Source organism: Pteropus medius, unplaced genomic scaffold (assembly GCF_902729225.1).
Source record: "Pteropus medius unplaced genomic scaffold, Ma_sr-lr_union100, whole genome shotgun sequence".
Taxonomy (NCBI): Eukaryota; Metazoa; Chordata; class Mammalia; order Chiroptera; family Pteropodidae; genus Pteropus; species Pteropus medius.
Window position 1 is genome coordinate 11,092,053 of NW_024340692.1, and position 15,350 is coordinate 11,107,402.

Sequence of the window (15,350 nt, forward strand, 5' to 3'; positions counted from 1 at the left end):
ACTTAAAGTGTGCCGAGCAGGTGCCTCGCGTGGAGCAACAACTTTGCGCGGGGTGAGCGCGGTGCCCAGGGTGAGCGCGGTGCCCATTCATTGCGCCGGAGCATCCATCCATCTGTCGCACCAGTTGTCCCGTGGGAAGGGGCTCCAGGCCGGAGGCGGCCGCCACCCCGGGGGTCCGCGACCGGAGAGGGGCCGAGAGCGCAACTGACTCTCGCGGGCTGGGGCAGGGGACTGTGGCCGCGACCATGCAGACGTACGCCAAGGCCTGCGGGCTGCGTCTGGGCTGTGGAGTCGGGGGCAGCCGCCGCCTGGCTGGTGGTGCGGGGCAGCATTGGGCGCTGCGAAGCCGTGACAGCAGTAACGGCGGTGGGGACAACGGCGCGGCCGGGGCCTTCCGCCTCCTCGAGCGTCTTCTGCCCAGACACGACGACTTCGCTCGGAGGCACATCGGACCTGGGGACAAAGACCAGAGGGACATGTTACAGGCCCTGGGGCTGGCGGTAAGGACCCTCACCCGGGCCTCCGGGCCGCCCCGCCCCGCCCCGTCCCGCCCGGGTTCTGCTGACGCGGCCTCCCCGCCCCAGCCCCGAGCTCTGCTGCGCTCCGCGTGGACCCCGCGCCTCGATCCTGGGCCTGGCGTGGACGCGAACCTGCGCGCTCGGTCCCCGCGCCCCAGTCCTCTCCTGCCCTCGTACTCTCTCCTCCTCCCGCTCTTCGCTCCTCAAAACCGTTTGTTTTTCAACTCAAGTCACCTTGCTTGCTGATGAGCTCTAACTTTGCTAGAGGAGGACCTCGTGGTTTATCCGATTATCTCCGGTTGCCGATTGAAATTCAACCCGGAGTGGGTGGATCACGACCCCGCTTCATTATTTTCTTCCCTCCAAGTGATTTCCAATCTGATCAAAGTTATTCTTTTTCTTTTAAAAAAGAAACCCTAATTAGGCGACTTAAATGAGGTTCCCACAAGTCTTTGTAGATGCAAAACACAGAGGTGACTATTTTCACTCAGAACTTTACTCACACTTTCGTGTTCACCGAATTGCGTTTTAATTTTAGAGCATCGATGAACTGATGGAGAAGACTGTCCCCGCCAGCATTCGTTTGAAAAGACCCTTGAAAATGGAAGACCCTATTTGTAAGTGGCCGGGAGGGCTCCTTAGACGCCGCTTGCTTTGGCCTATTCGTTTTCTGCGGTTTCTGAAAGCCTAGCTCTGTGTTAGGATTGCTCAGGACTGCGAATGAATATGTTTATTAAAATAAAATGGCGGGTACCTCAAGGGGCGGGAGACGGTGGAATGTTTAGTTTCATGAGCAATCAGGTTTGTACCCTAGACTGGAGTCTTGCAGCGCCTTTCTAGGTTTTTCTTTCAGGGTTCCGGGAGGTGCCAGCAAATTTCTGCGGGGTAAGTCAGTGCACAAACACGTGTGGAGAATGCCCCACTTTTCAGGCACCCATCTGCCCCACAGTTCTCTCATCTTTTGAGTTGGGAGGTGTCATCACCTCTTTGCAGATCCGAATACTCAGAAGGGAAAAAGGAATTACCTACGGTGATACAACCAGGGAAGTGACAAAAATGAGGAGACCCAGACATCTGGCCTTCAAGCCCAAGGTTACCACAATAGCTTCTAATTGTTCTTCTATCTCACATTCAAGTTTTATTTATACCTACTGAAAGGCAGCAGTACTTTTCAAGTCTGGATGATTTTTATGAAAAAAGAAATGAGATTAATGCTTGGTTCAGAGAGCTTAGTTTACTCATAGACTTTCCAAGAGTTTTGTTTTATATTTAAAATGTTTTTACTGGTCTGACTGCCTTTCAGGGATCTTCCAGGACTGAGGCAAGAATCCACAAGTCAAGGGACCAGGCGGAGCTGAAGAGCCCCCTCCCCCTTTTTGTTTTTAAACAGGAAAGAATTCTCATGGGGTTATCTGGTTTTGAATACTGTAATCTCTTTTACTTAAGGAGTCAAGTGAAGAGAAGTCAGTTGGTTCATTTTAGGTTTTAGGACAGGATACATGGAAAGCAAGCTTTGTTTTAAAGTAGACACCTTGAAACAGGAAGCCAGTACAGCTCCTAGTGTAACTCGAGCTATGCCGAAAACTACTCCCATTGTTGATTTCAAATCTGAACCCATTCACTTCATGGCTTATAGAGAACCTTGCTTATAGAAGGGACCTTGCTTATAGAAGAAAATCTGCACGTTGTGTTCTGTTGAACTTGTTGAGACCTAGGGATAGCTAGAAGACTTATTTATTTCAATTTCAGAAAATCAGAATCTTGATTCATTGGATGTTTAAAGAGTGAAGAGTTGTATATTTTTAAAGCAAGACTTAGGTGACTATTTGAACAAATAAATTCCTTTCTGAGACTTTCAGAGTCAGAGAATGTTTAGCTCAGCCCTTTTTACAATATAATCTAAAATAAGATTCTCTACGAGCATTAATGCCTAGGAAATGTGTCAAAGTTGTCTATCCTTTTTTCAGTTCAGCTACTTGTTTCCATCTGAATAATTTGAACATTGGAGAATTCCATTTCTTCTCTCTTGGAAGCTTGCCCCTGCTAAGTAATTTGCAGATTAAGTGTAAACTTTAACTCCAGCAGCTTTCGTGAGATTTGGGGCTGGTTCTATCTGGTTAGTCTGAGGTGACTCAGAAAGTACTGCACAGTTAAAAGCCCCCCCTTGCCCTGAAGTGGACTGGCTCTCCGGCAAAGAGCGAGCTGGGGGCAGGGGAGCAGAATGCATCAGAAAGGCATCAATATTTTACTCTGTAGTGGGCATATGTCATGGTTAATTAACATTCTCCACAAACGGAGAGCAAGTTTGTACGTGTAACCTCCAGTACTAGCATTTCCATTTAATAGTGAGACAGTGTTATCCAAACTTTCACGTGAGTGCTTGTGTTCTATTGTAGTCAGAGAAGAATTCTGAACCAAATATTTTTTTGCCATGTATAGAGAAAACTAATAAGAACTAATTAGTCATATGAGTCTTTAGTGCCCTCATAGCTGAGTAAAAAGATTGTGAGAACTATGAACAACATGTAGATACTTGGGTTAGTTCTTATGCATAATAATCTCAAGAGTTTATGTAGTGCTTACCATGTCCCAGGCACTTTATAAAGTACTTTTCATGTGTTAGTTCAATCCTTATTACAACTCTATGAGGTAAGTACCATTATCACTTCCGTTTTAAAGATGAAGAAACCATAGCATACAGAGGATATGTCATTTGCCCAAGGTCATAGCTGGTAAGCGGTGAAGACAATTCAACCCAGACAATCCAGCTCCACTGTCCACACTCCAGCTACCAGTCTACACTGTCTTCATTGTGTCCTCTGCAAGGGAGTGGGTGTACAGAGTAGAAAACTCCTGTTCTGACTCTTCTGAAGTATCCAGTTTATAGATGTGCACAAATTCAATCACACTGGAATGACTGCCATTTGCCAGTTGCCCTAGTGGAAATGCAGCAGCATGGTAAGAGCACAGGTATGGAAGCACCCCGCTTGCTGCCAGTGTGCAGGACTATGGCTGGGTATTGAAGAATGAGTAGTGACGCTCTGTGGGACAGGCTGGGGGAGGCCGCTGCAGGCAAAGGGACCAGCATGTACAGGACAGACTGGCTGGACAGGATTGGACGTAGAGATGATTCACCTGTCGTGCAGGACGCTCCCCCTCTCCTTGGACACTTCAGGAAGTGTCTTGGAAAAATACCTTGATTACCACTTAGCTTCTCAATAAGTCATACTTCAGAGAAATAAGCAAAGCTATTCAGTTCAAAATTCTTATCAGTTTCATCCTAATAAGTGAATCACCCCTCCCTCATCCACATATACAACCAAAAAAGATTGGAAGGATGTATGACAGTGGGAACATTTGTTTTTCTGGGTGGTGCCATTATGGATGATTTTAGCTTCTTGTTACTTTTCCCAGATTTTTTACAATAACTTTTTTTCATTTTGTAATTAATACAACATTTGGAAGTGCTTTAAAGATGAAGCCAATCACTTTTAGCTATGGTATGCCTCAGAGTGTATTATTTTCAGGAAAGTCAGCTCAAGTTAACCAGACTGAACTTGTCCATAATTTTACAGAAGCTGCATGGTTTAAGGTTTACACAAAATTGCACATTGCTAATTGTGAACATGCTTAGGAAGAGAGAGGAGGAACTAAACTTCTTAATGTTCAAATTGGTTAACCGGAACTGAGCAGCTGAGCTGTTAGAATGAGTCCTGATGGACTTGTGAGAACTTAATGTTCCGAGCTACATCGCTTAGAGTGATTTTAATAAATGGTTAATGTAGGTCTGTGAGCAGAGGGGAGAGGTGTTGTGTTACACAGCTGTAGGTGGTGACTCTGTCACTCAATGAGGTTGGGCACTCCCCTGAACTAACCCCAAGGACGCCTAGATAGGGCAGCTGTTCCCAGGCTGTGGACGTCAGTTTTCTTCTAGCCGCATGGTGTCTGTCAAGTCCTGCCTGTGGACTCCTCAGCCTCTGACAAGGAGGCTCTCCCTTGGCCGTTCCTGGCTCCTTTAGTTCCCAGATTAAATGAATTGTATTTCATCTTTAACTAGGATGATTCCAATGGATTTTCATTGTACAGTTGGGGAAATAAACGAAGACCACCCAAGTGAGGAAAGTCAACACTATTCTGAACTTGCTGAAGAGTTAGCCTTTTGTTTTGGCAGAGAAGCGGAAAGCTTCATGATGGAATAAAGGAAAGGCTTTCAGGTGTTGGAGGCTGTTGGCATGAAGAAGCTGTAGGTAGGCTAATCATGTGATTGGTTAGGGGTGCATATTTAGCTTTATCTGGTTGGTCCTGAATTGCAAGTGGGGACCAAAATTAAGGAAGCTATCAGTTATTAATCAAGTCCTGTCCATTTTGGACCTATCGTTACAGAAGTTATTGCGCAGATTGTCACTGGAGATAACAATTTGGCTTTCTGTAAGTCTAACTCATAGCAGGCTGGCTTCTTTGGTGGTTTATTGTAGGTAAGGGGGTTGGTTTTCTAAGCAGGTTGCTGCAGGTCGTGGGTGAAAGTTACATATGGTCTGGCCACTGTGTGTATATTCAATCTCTCATCACAGTCTGTCCTACACTTATATATTTTTGTCATTAATTCTTATTGGGCAGACCACTGCATATCTGTGGAAAGTCAACCTATTGCCTATATTGTTAAATATTTATTGCCCATTTACTGTGTGCAAGTCATTGTGAGGATAAATATATGAACAGACGTAAATACTATCCTCAAGGAGTTTACATCTTACCTTCTTAATATAAATTAAGTTAGAAAGTTAAAAAGTCTCAAGTACCATGAATAAAATGCTGCAAGTGTTTAGAAATTATGTGAAATTGGATAGAAAAACAGAGATTTGTGAAATAACAAAGTTTAAATATATCTTCCATTAGAAGCAAAGACAATGTCTTTACATTGTTTTTTTTTTATGTGTGTAAATATGTTATTGTAACATACTTACAAGACAGTACCTTCACCAAGAAAAAGAAAATGGCAAAATACAACTTGCAAAGCATAATTAGGGAAATATTTGAGTATTGTTGCAGTCTCATCCTTGATGGAATCTTATCAGAATAATTATGCTGTCAATCATTTTGGGATTCTGGGGTGTTTTTCAATATCTCTAAGCTATTCTTCAATTCACAAGGGACACCAACTTGGTGCCCTAAGATTTAACGCAATTCTGACACTACCTGAAGATAGCATCAGATCTCATAGATTAAGGGTTCAGTCCCCAAGACTGCCCCCACTTCAGATGCTAGTAGCAAGCCTCAGTTGTTGCTTGTGCTTCTGACAAGCTATAAGTTGAAGGTTTTCATGACCCACTCCTTGGGTTTGATTAATTTGCTGGAGGGGCTCACAGTTTATTATAAAGGATACTATAAAAGGTACAGGGGAACACTCAAATTAAGAAGTAAGTAGGACGAGGTCCGGAAGGGTCCTGAGCACAGCAGCTTCTATCCCTGTGGAACTGAGTTGGGTTACTGTCCCAGAACAGGGATGCATTAGCCATCCCAGAAGCTCACCAAATTTGTTGTTCAAGAGTTTGTAGAGCTTATCTGCACTTCCTTCCCAGAGGTCTGTGGGTGGGGCCGAAAGTTCCAACCTTCTAATCACTTGGTTTTTCTGGTGACTAGCCCTATCCTGAGGCTACTAAGGATCCAACCCTAAGTCATTTCATTAAGCTCAAGTGTAATCAAAAGGGCTTATTTTGAATAACAAAAGACTCCTACTCAGGAAGATTCAAAGACAAAGACCAAATATAAACTTACTGTACCATAGGGATATTTCAGCTAGATATATAGTGCCGTATCCTGATAGAAGTGGAGAGGCGAAAATATCTTAAAAGAGATGAGTCTGAAAATAAATTAAATCAGATTGTCTCCCTTTTAAATTTAGAACACCAGACTAGAAATCTCAGTCTTTATAAAGTATCATTTTTATCATTAAAATATTTTGGATTGTCAACCTAAATAAGCTCAAGTTACCCCAAATTTGAGTTTATCTGAGAATAGAAGAAGAATTGCAGTTCAGAAAACATGCTGTATCTAGCTACAGGCAAGTCCAGTTCGTTGAGTGTTTGGGACAGGCTGTATTATGGGCAAGGAGTGCAAAGAGGGGCAGTCAAGCCAAAGTGTAAGCAGTAAGTTCATTGGCTTGAGGATGGGAAGGGATTCTTTGTAAATGTTCATTGATCAAGAAGTATCTTCTATCCAGCAGGCATTTATGGGAAATCAGTCTCTCAGTTCTTAAGTTCTGTTCTTCTGAGTCAGCATGCATGAGAGTCTCCATTTCATATACTCTGATTCCATTTTAGATTGAAATTTAGAACACCAGTCCTTTCACAGAGCTTATTTTTTGATGTACAAAGGATACAAACATGCTGACATATGGTGATGAGGGAGCAAATAGGTCATGTGATTGGGACAAAGAACATAAAAGGTAAAACAACTTTTTCCTCTTATTTTCATCTGTTAAAAGATCATGGAATTCATCCAGCATTATCAAAGATATTTTATATAAACAAAATTATTTCTTTAACAATATTTTTTAAATTGGCTTTTTTTTTTTTTTTTTTAGAAAAGGCAGTATATCAGTTATCTGCTATATAAGAAATTACTCCAAACTCAGTGGCTTAAACCAATCATGAACATTTATTATCCTCCCAGTTTCTGTGGGTCAGGAATCCAGGAGCAGCCAAGTGGGGCTGGTTCTGGCTTGGAGTTTTTCCTGAAGGCACAGTCATACATTGGTGGATGCTCAGCTGGGGCTGGAGGAGCCACTTGCTCGGTGGCTCACTCACATTGCTGGCAAGCTAGTGCTGGCTGTTAGTTGGTGGCCTTAGTGCCTCCTCACATGGGTCTCTCCACAGGCTGCTTGAGTGTCCTCACAATGTGGCTATTGGATTTCCCCCAGAGCCAGTGACTGAAGGAAGAAGGAAAGCCAGGCAGAAGCTATCCTTTTCACAACCTAGTCTTGGAAGTCCTATAGCATCACTTACACCATATTCTACTGATGAGAGTGAGTCACTAAGTCTGATCCAAATTCAAGAGGAGGGCAATTAGTAATATAAACAAAATTGCAGATATTTTTAATAGACTTTATTTTTTAGAGCAAATTTGAGGGGACGATATAGAGAGTTTCCAGTACCCCTCACCCCCATATATACATAGCTTCCCTCATTATCAACATCCCCCACCAGAGTGATGCATTTGTTACAACTGATCAACCTACATTGACATGTCATTATCACTGAAAGTCCATAGTTTACATTAGGGTTCACCCTTGGGTTTATACATTCTATGGGTTTGAGAAAATTATAATGAATTGTATCGAACTTTTAAAAAATATTCATTGCTATCAAAATTAAATGAATTATACTGTGTTGTAAATATAATGTTACTCTTGAGGACTGTTAAGGTACATAGGACCTTTTGCCCATATACTAAATTCCCAAGCCTATTCACTTTTGTCACCATTGAGTTATAAGCCACTATATCACCAAATCTACTTCTACAGCTTTCCCCATTTGCTTTCATTCTTCATTTATTGAGAGGCACTTATGGAAGATAAGATACTGTTTTAGCCATTGAGGGTACAGTAGTCATGAGGTAAAAGATGATAAAGATATGATCCCTGAGTATAGGTTACAACTGATAGGGAGGTAGATATTTAATAGCTCTATGGGTCTGCAAATAAAATGAATGCTTTGGCTGAGGTTATGGCATGAGCAGAAGCATGGAAGTATGGCTGTAACATGGTTATTTGAGGGACGGCGAGTAGACTGTGTGTAGAACAATAGGCTACAGAAAGGCATGAGAAGCAAAGTATGGAGGACTTAGAGCCATGATAAGAGGAGACATTAACAGTCACTACAGAGACAAGTGACATGACTGAACATGTGTTTTGCAGAGTGCCTCTGAGATCAGAGGCAAGGAGGCAAACAAGCTGGGAGGTTGCTGGAGAGTTTAGAGGTGAGGTGTTAAATGTGTATTAGTTTAGGTCTACCGTGAAGTAGTCACCAAGATGATATTAGATATGTGAGAAATTCATTGGTGGTGGGAACTCCAGAAGGTAGGGGAACCTTTAGACTGTGATGCAGTTTTGACTCTGATGGAAGGGGAGAGACAAATGGAAGTTTTAGATAGGAAGGATTTTACATTGTAGCACAGATCTAAGAAAGTTTGGTCAGTCCAAAATGGGAGTCCTTGAGCCAGAGTCGCCCATGGGAGGAGTGCCACATCATGCAGGAATGGATCTGCATTAGTTCTGGGAGCAGCCTGTGGGAAATAGTGTTTTGGTACAAATATGATGGTTGATCCAGAGGGGCAGCAGGTGGGGCTGTCACTCATATTCTAGGCTGAGTGTCCTGGTGGGTGATGATAATGTCATTAACAGGAGAAGTAGACGGTCCTGGAAGAAGGCAAGATCAGGAGTCTTGTTTGAGCAGAATTGTTTGAGGTGCTTGTGGACCATGAATTTGGCAACGTTGAAGCAATAGGTGGAAATATGAGTCTAGAGCTCGAGGGAGAGAGATAAGAGATAGTGTTGCAGATGTAGTGAGTCTACTGAATTAATTTGGTGAGTAAGATTTCCTAGGGATGGAGGAATAAAGTGGAAGCTAGGATGTTGGGAAATGGAGCATGTATAGGGAGGGAGACAGCAGTCTGAGATGAAGTAATCCAAGAGGCTGGATGATAAAATTTCAGGCAGGGGGTTGCGGGCCTCATTGTTATATTTCTGGACCGTTATTAGGCATAAGAAGCAAGAAAATTCACTTGAAAACATAAGGACACTCTGAGGTGGGAGGAGTTGAGGGACTGCCTGTCTGCTGAGTGAGAGGCAGGAAGGGTGAAACTGAGCATTAGAGGAAAGTGCAAAAGTTCCTTAAGAGCTATTGTGAACATCTGGGTAGTGAGGAATCCATATCAGCGTACTTGGCTTGAACTGTAAGGTCTATTAGGGTCCCCACACCCCAGCATCATTTAGTGATCTGGGAGGAGGAACAGAGAAATGTGGTGACTAAATTTTGCTGAGGTTGAGGACTGGCAAAGTCAAGAGATCAAGGACTTCAAGGCCCACTAGTTAGCACAGGCCAGTTGGGGTGGGAAAGGGGCGAGACAGTCCCCACAGCCCACTGGGATGGAAGCTCAGTGACCACCTCATGAGACTGAGAGTTGGAGCTGCTTACCTCCGGGTTGATTCAGGAGCTTTGGGGCAGATGCTGGACTCTGGAGGTTGTGAGCTGCTTGCAGGCATGTCTGTGTTTTGACTTACATTTATGTACTTTTTCCACTATACCTTGATTTAATAAGTCTCCATCATGTGATGTGTGAAAAACTGATCTCATGTTGACTGAGATCACTTTTTTTTTTTTACTTATTAAACCCAAAGTATTTTTATAAAAATGCAGACTGATAATTTTAGTAAAAATTTTCAGTATCTCTCATTAACATACTAATTTATTAAACAATAATGAAACAGAACTTTGGAAAATCTGATATTGTAGACACTGCATTATTGCATAGGACTTGCTTAATAGCTGTCAGTTTCCATTTATAAATGTTTCTCTGAAGCCCATGCTTTCAGATATGAGAACAATTTGTGCATTGGTTTGTCATCATGGATTCTGTGATGGGCGAGTTATTGTGAATATTGAGCTAGCTGTTTGGGAGTTTGGGTAAATTTCATTGCAACCTTGATTCACATGTATTTTCTGAGCATCTTCTATGTGCCTAACAACCCACTATGCCCCTGCCCACAAAGAGATTATAATTTAGTTGGCGAGATTCTGGGATGGACTACAAATTTTTCCATATGCCTATTCCTTTGATCATAAAAAATTATTTTTCCTGCAAGCATGTTAAATTGCTTGAGTTGGACTCTTAGAACATATCCTCCTCTTTTTGTTCTTGCTCTGCTTGCCATAACAATGTACCCACAGAACAGCAAAGAAGAAAAAAAATATTCTAGAATTTTCACCCTGATTCTCATTTCAAACTGACCATTTGACCAGATTACTTAGGTCAACTGTTGTTCCAGATAAATATTATGATTTGTAATGTTTCTCTGTATGTTTCTCTAGAAAATATTTATAGACTAACTGAAGAGAGGCGGTGGAGGAGACCTCCCATAGAAAGCGACTCACATTCAAAGTGTAAATAGCATACATGGCTCCCCTTGTTCCTGCTTCCCTGCCGTGGGGAGCCGTTCTGGTTTTCCTACAGCTGTCATGAAGATCTTGAACTTGTATCTTTTGGCAGAGCAGAAGGAGCTGTAGGAACTGTACATTTTTTTGGAGATGAGGGACGAAAGAGCCATCAGAAACACAGATTGGACATGCGTCAGCTCCTTTCAGCTAGAGGTGACCATTGGAGAGGTCTAATCCCTGAGGGTCATGAGGGGGTGGGTGAGGTGGAGCGTTATTTGGCTGAACAAGAAGACGAGGAAAAGCCTGGCAGGATTAGGGCGAGGGGGTCAGGCAGGCATGCGTGATGCTGTCCCGACCACATCCTGTCATATGGGGTGGATATCCCCTCTGCTAGTCTCGAAGGGCTTTCAAAGAGTTACCATGTCATTATTCTACACTACACAGAGCTTATGGATTGGTTTGCTTCCTGGAATGAAGGAATTCTGTGATTCACAGACTTTGGTTTTGAAACCCTCCTTTATTGGAGAGGAAACTTGAGGGAGTAGGGCTTATGCTCTGTGTAAGCGAGTTTAAGACAGACCGTTCAGTGGGAGAGAGAGGGGTACTGATTAGGCGATGTTACAAAAAGCCTTTACGTTAGGATGGAATATGTACACAAGTTCTGGCTTCCATTTAGAAAAATCAGAAAACCCTGATACATGCTATCATTCATGGTCCGTTTATTTTGAGACCCTCAGCCCCATTCCGTGGTTTCCCGAGCAGCTCTGAAGCCAAGGATCTACATGTTAGCAAGAAAAATAGTAGGCCCTGTCCTCACATTCTGGCTCCAGCTTCCCCCGTAAGCCACTGGCAGAAAAAAAGCCTTTCTGGGGAAATCCAAATATGAGTGTATTGGTTTCCAGTCCCAATGATTTCCTTAGAGACCTTTTTCTTAGTATCTTGCCAAGCACACCTAGGGCAGGGAGCGGGAGAAGCTCTGACAGTGTGCTAGGTGCTACTGGGATGTCCAGAAAATGCTGTTTGAACTGCCAGCCACTGTGAGTACTGAAAGGTGTCTGCACCCATATATTTCACAAGGAGGATTTTGTTCTGGGCATAACCTTTCAATTTAATTTAAAATTTTGAATAAATAGCATAGGCACATTGTCCAAAATTCAAAAACACAAAAAGATGTACAGGGAAAAACAAGACTCCTTCCCAATTACCAGTTTCTTGAGAATCATCTCAGAGATAGTCTATTAATATACAGCATATGCATATATATTTATTCTTTTTAAAATGGAAATGGCAGAATAATATATGCTCTCTGTGGAAACCTAGGCATAATTTTTTTAGATTGTCAAAAAAGCAAAAGTAAAGCATAGATACATTTTTCCATATAACTGAGTTGAAAAAAATCATAGGGTTGTATGTTTGGGGTAATGGGTTAAAGGTGGGGAACAACGTGTATCCGTGTGTGTTTAGGTATAGCAGGCATCTCGACTCTACAGCCTGCCTGTCCATTCTACTGACATTTTTCTAGGCCCAGCAGTGCGTACAGTATTTAACAGCTGAATCGGCTTATTCCTATTGCAAAGTATTTATGTAGCATAGTAGTTGGTCCAAAGTTCTCCTTGATATTTTAAGTGCAGGTGACAAGAGAGTTAGTGTTGGAAAGGCTCTTATGTGGAATTATGTAAGGAAGGAGAGTGCTTATGCTGAATTCTGAGAAGCAGGAGAAGTGTGAGACCCACCTGCGATTCCTATGGAGTGGTGTCATTGAACTCTGTTCTTGGTACATTAGAACCAGGGGTATTATGCAATGCTCCGAGGCAGAAGAATAAATAAGGTCAGAAGCAGGCATTTCTGTCCTCTGGAAAAGAACTTACTGGTGAGATTCCTGAAGGCGAGCTTGAGGATTTTCATGGCTGGGAGTGTGCAGTAATGCACAGCGTCTGGCTCCTCCTCCAGGCTTGCCAGGCAGGCATCTAGAGAATGACAGATTTTCTCCAAGTTTTTTAAAATGGACACTTCCTTTCTCACTCTGTCTCATTTTCCCCCTGATGAGTTTTCTTGCCATTCACATTAAGGAAGAAAGTTACTGGAATTGGGCACCTTTACAGGAGGAAGCTGTTTTTGTTCAATGGGAGGGGAAAGTGTGAGGAATGTGCACTCTTGTGGGGTTTGCCCTGGGGGCAGTCTGAACTCTTCTCTGCTTGGTCCACACAGCTTTCTGGCGTCGTGCTGTCCAGGGTTTGGATGGCACAATTGCCTTTTTATAATGCTTCTCTTACCAGGTAGGGACAAAAAGGCTGTCATCTGGAATTCAGGATCTTATTTTCTCTGGAGAAGAATTATTTTCCAAAGGAGAAAGGACTCTAAATGTACTGTAAAGTCCACTAGCGGACACTGCATGGCTAGGATTTGTGCTTCTATTTAGACCAATCATGCCCCCAAAATTTGCTCTTAGAGACTGATTCTGCTATGTTCCATCTCAGGTAGGTTCAGCAGGTAGTTCTCTGATTGCGGGCTTTTCTCTCTTCTCTCCTCTCCTCCATGCCTATTGCATCTGGGCATCATTTAACATGGTAACTCAAGCTCTGGGCTCTTCTGTTAATTGGGCCAGAAGTGAGATTTCATTAGTGTTCTGAGAAGTGGCGTCCAGTGAACAAACATTTGAAACAATTCAGACACTCACTAAGCTGTGTTTGGGAAATGTTTTTTGTAATATGTAATTGGTAAAGCCTGAAGTCTTTATCACAGTAAGAAGCAGCTTAACTCTGTTCTTCAAGTCGCAGACTGTCCTGGCTTCTATCTGGGAAGTTTGGTCATGATGAGCAATGAATGAGTGAATGAGAAAGGATTCTCACACCATTCTTACTTTCAGAAGCATGTCCAAGTACCCATCCTACTCTCGATAACTCAGCAGTATCCATTAGCTTGGTGTACAGAGGACTGCTTGTTCTAGTAACTCAGTTCTCAGTGGAAGATAAAATTAGTTGTAAAGACCAAGCTAAGATGAGGGCCAGTCCTGGGATATTCGTATTGGCCCCAGGCTGGGTAAGGGTAGAGCCTGCAAGTGCTTGGGAAGTTTGGTCTTGTAGGGACAAGAGTGTATGCGTTATAGGATATAAACTTCTGTGTCTCCAGTTTGACCATTTTTATGCTCCTGAGTCTTATCTATAGTTGACTGTTTTGCTCTTTATGCTAATTGGTCTTTAAATTTTTTCAAGTGTTTCATTCAAGTGTGTAAGATATAGTGGCAGCTGTGAGGAATGCTGGTATGTATGTGGGGACCCTGAACTGATGTGGAAGGTGCCAGTGGGTTCCTGGCTGGTCTGGGTTGGTGTCTTCTCTTCCTTACTATTGAAGGCATATGTGCAGAACAGGACCAGAGCCTGGGTGGCAAGAGGCTACTGAAGAAAGGAGAGAGAGAACTGGTTTTAGTCGAGGCTCTCACTGGGCTTCTTCCTGGACAACCCTGCTGGGAGCTATGAGAGAAATGGGTTCTCTTGAAAAGGAAAAATCAGATCTCTTCCTGATTCTAGTTGAGAGTTTAGAGTCTCCAGATACATATCAGCATTCCCCTTGTAACAGCCACTTGTTTTATGTACTTGAATGAAACACCTGAAATTTTTAAAAGGCCAAATTGGCATAAGTGAAGAACATAATAATTAATGATAGATAATAACTAGAAGCATAAAAATGATCAAGTGAGACACAGATGTTTCTAGCCAGGGGGAAGAAGATCTTAGGAGCAGAGGGGCAATACTGAGTCTACTGCAGCCATCTCCTTATGCCTCTGGGGTTCCTCTTTCTGCAGTTCCCATTAACTCACTTGCCACAGTCCAACTTTTTAAGGGGAAAAAATAAAAAATGTTTTTAAAAGTGTATTTTTTATTAAAACATAGTTGACATACAATATATTAGTTTCAGGTGTACAATATAGTGATTCGACCTTTATCTACCTTACGAAGTGATCACCACAATAAGTCTAGTAACCATCTGTTACCTTACAAAGTTATTACAATATTATTGACTATTTTCTCTACGCTATAGGTTATGTGCCTGTGACTTATTTTATACAAAAATAAAAACCTTTTAATCACTAAAAAAAATCACGACAGAAAAAAGTCAAGCTTGAGGAGCAAGGCTTATTGATCCTGCAATATTTCTGTCATCCCACGGTGCTCTCCTGTGCTGTGTGTCCAAGTTTCCCCTTCCTTAAAGGACTTAGTGCCAACTCTAACACAGCAGGACTTCATCTTGATTAAATCAGTAAAACTCTTTCCAAATAAGGTCATATTCACAGGTACCTGGGTTTAGAGGACATAGTTCAGTTCACAACACTCCTTTGCTCTGTGCTGGCCTCTTACCATATTTCCCTGTTTCCAGGATCTCCGCTCTGACTTATCCACACTCCCAATAGAATTAACTTTCTAAAATGTAGGAAAAAAACACATTATTCTATACTCCCTGACTCCCAAAGGTTAAAGTCCTGATTTGACAAAGCCTCTCACAGACTCTTCTCATTTGAGAGCTGAACCTTTTGTCCCCAGGGCATAATATGAAACAAGGACCTGTCCCTCTTACACAGGATCTTAATTGAAGCTGGTCTTGCTGAATCATGTGCCTGCCAGGAACTGCTAATTAATCTCCCCTCCTGCTGGGCTTCTCAATCACTCTGCCCTAAGACGAC

At 42.6% G+C, this 15,350-nt stretch overlaps 1 protein-coding gene across 2 annotated transcripts in view; it reads left to right on the top strand.

The window, feature by feature from the left end:
- Window positions 1-15,350, top strand: part of GLDC (glycine decarboxylase) — a 72,363-nt gene continuing 57,013 nt past the window's right edge. The window contains exons 1-2 of one of the 2 annotated variants that reach the window (XM_039880222.1): window positions 1-500; window positions 1,057-1,135. In XM_039880222.1, the coding sequence (XP_039736156.1) occupies window positions 246-500; window positions 1,057-1,135 (334 nt within the window). In that variant the 5' untranslated portion in view covers window positions 1-245. The remainder of the gene's footprint in view (window positions 501-1,056; window positions 1,136-15,350) is intronic. The other variant, XM_039880309.1, reaches the window with a different exon arrangement.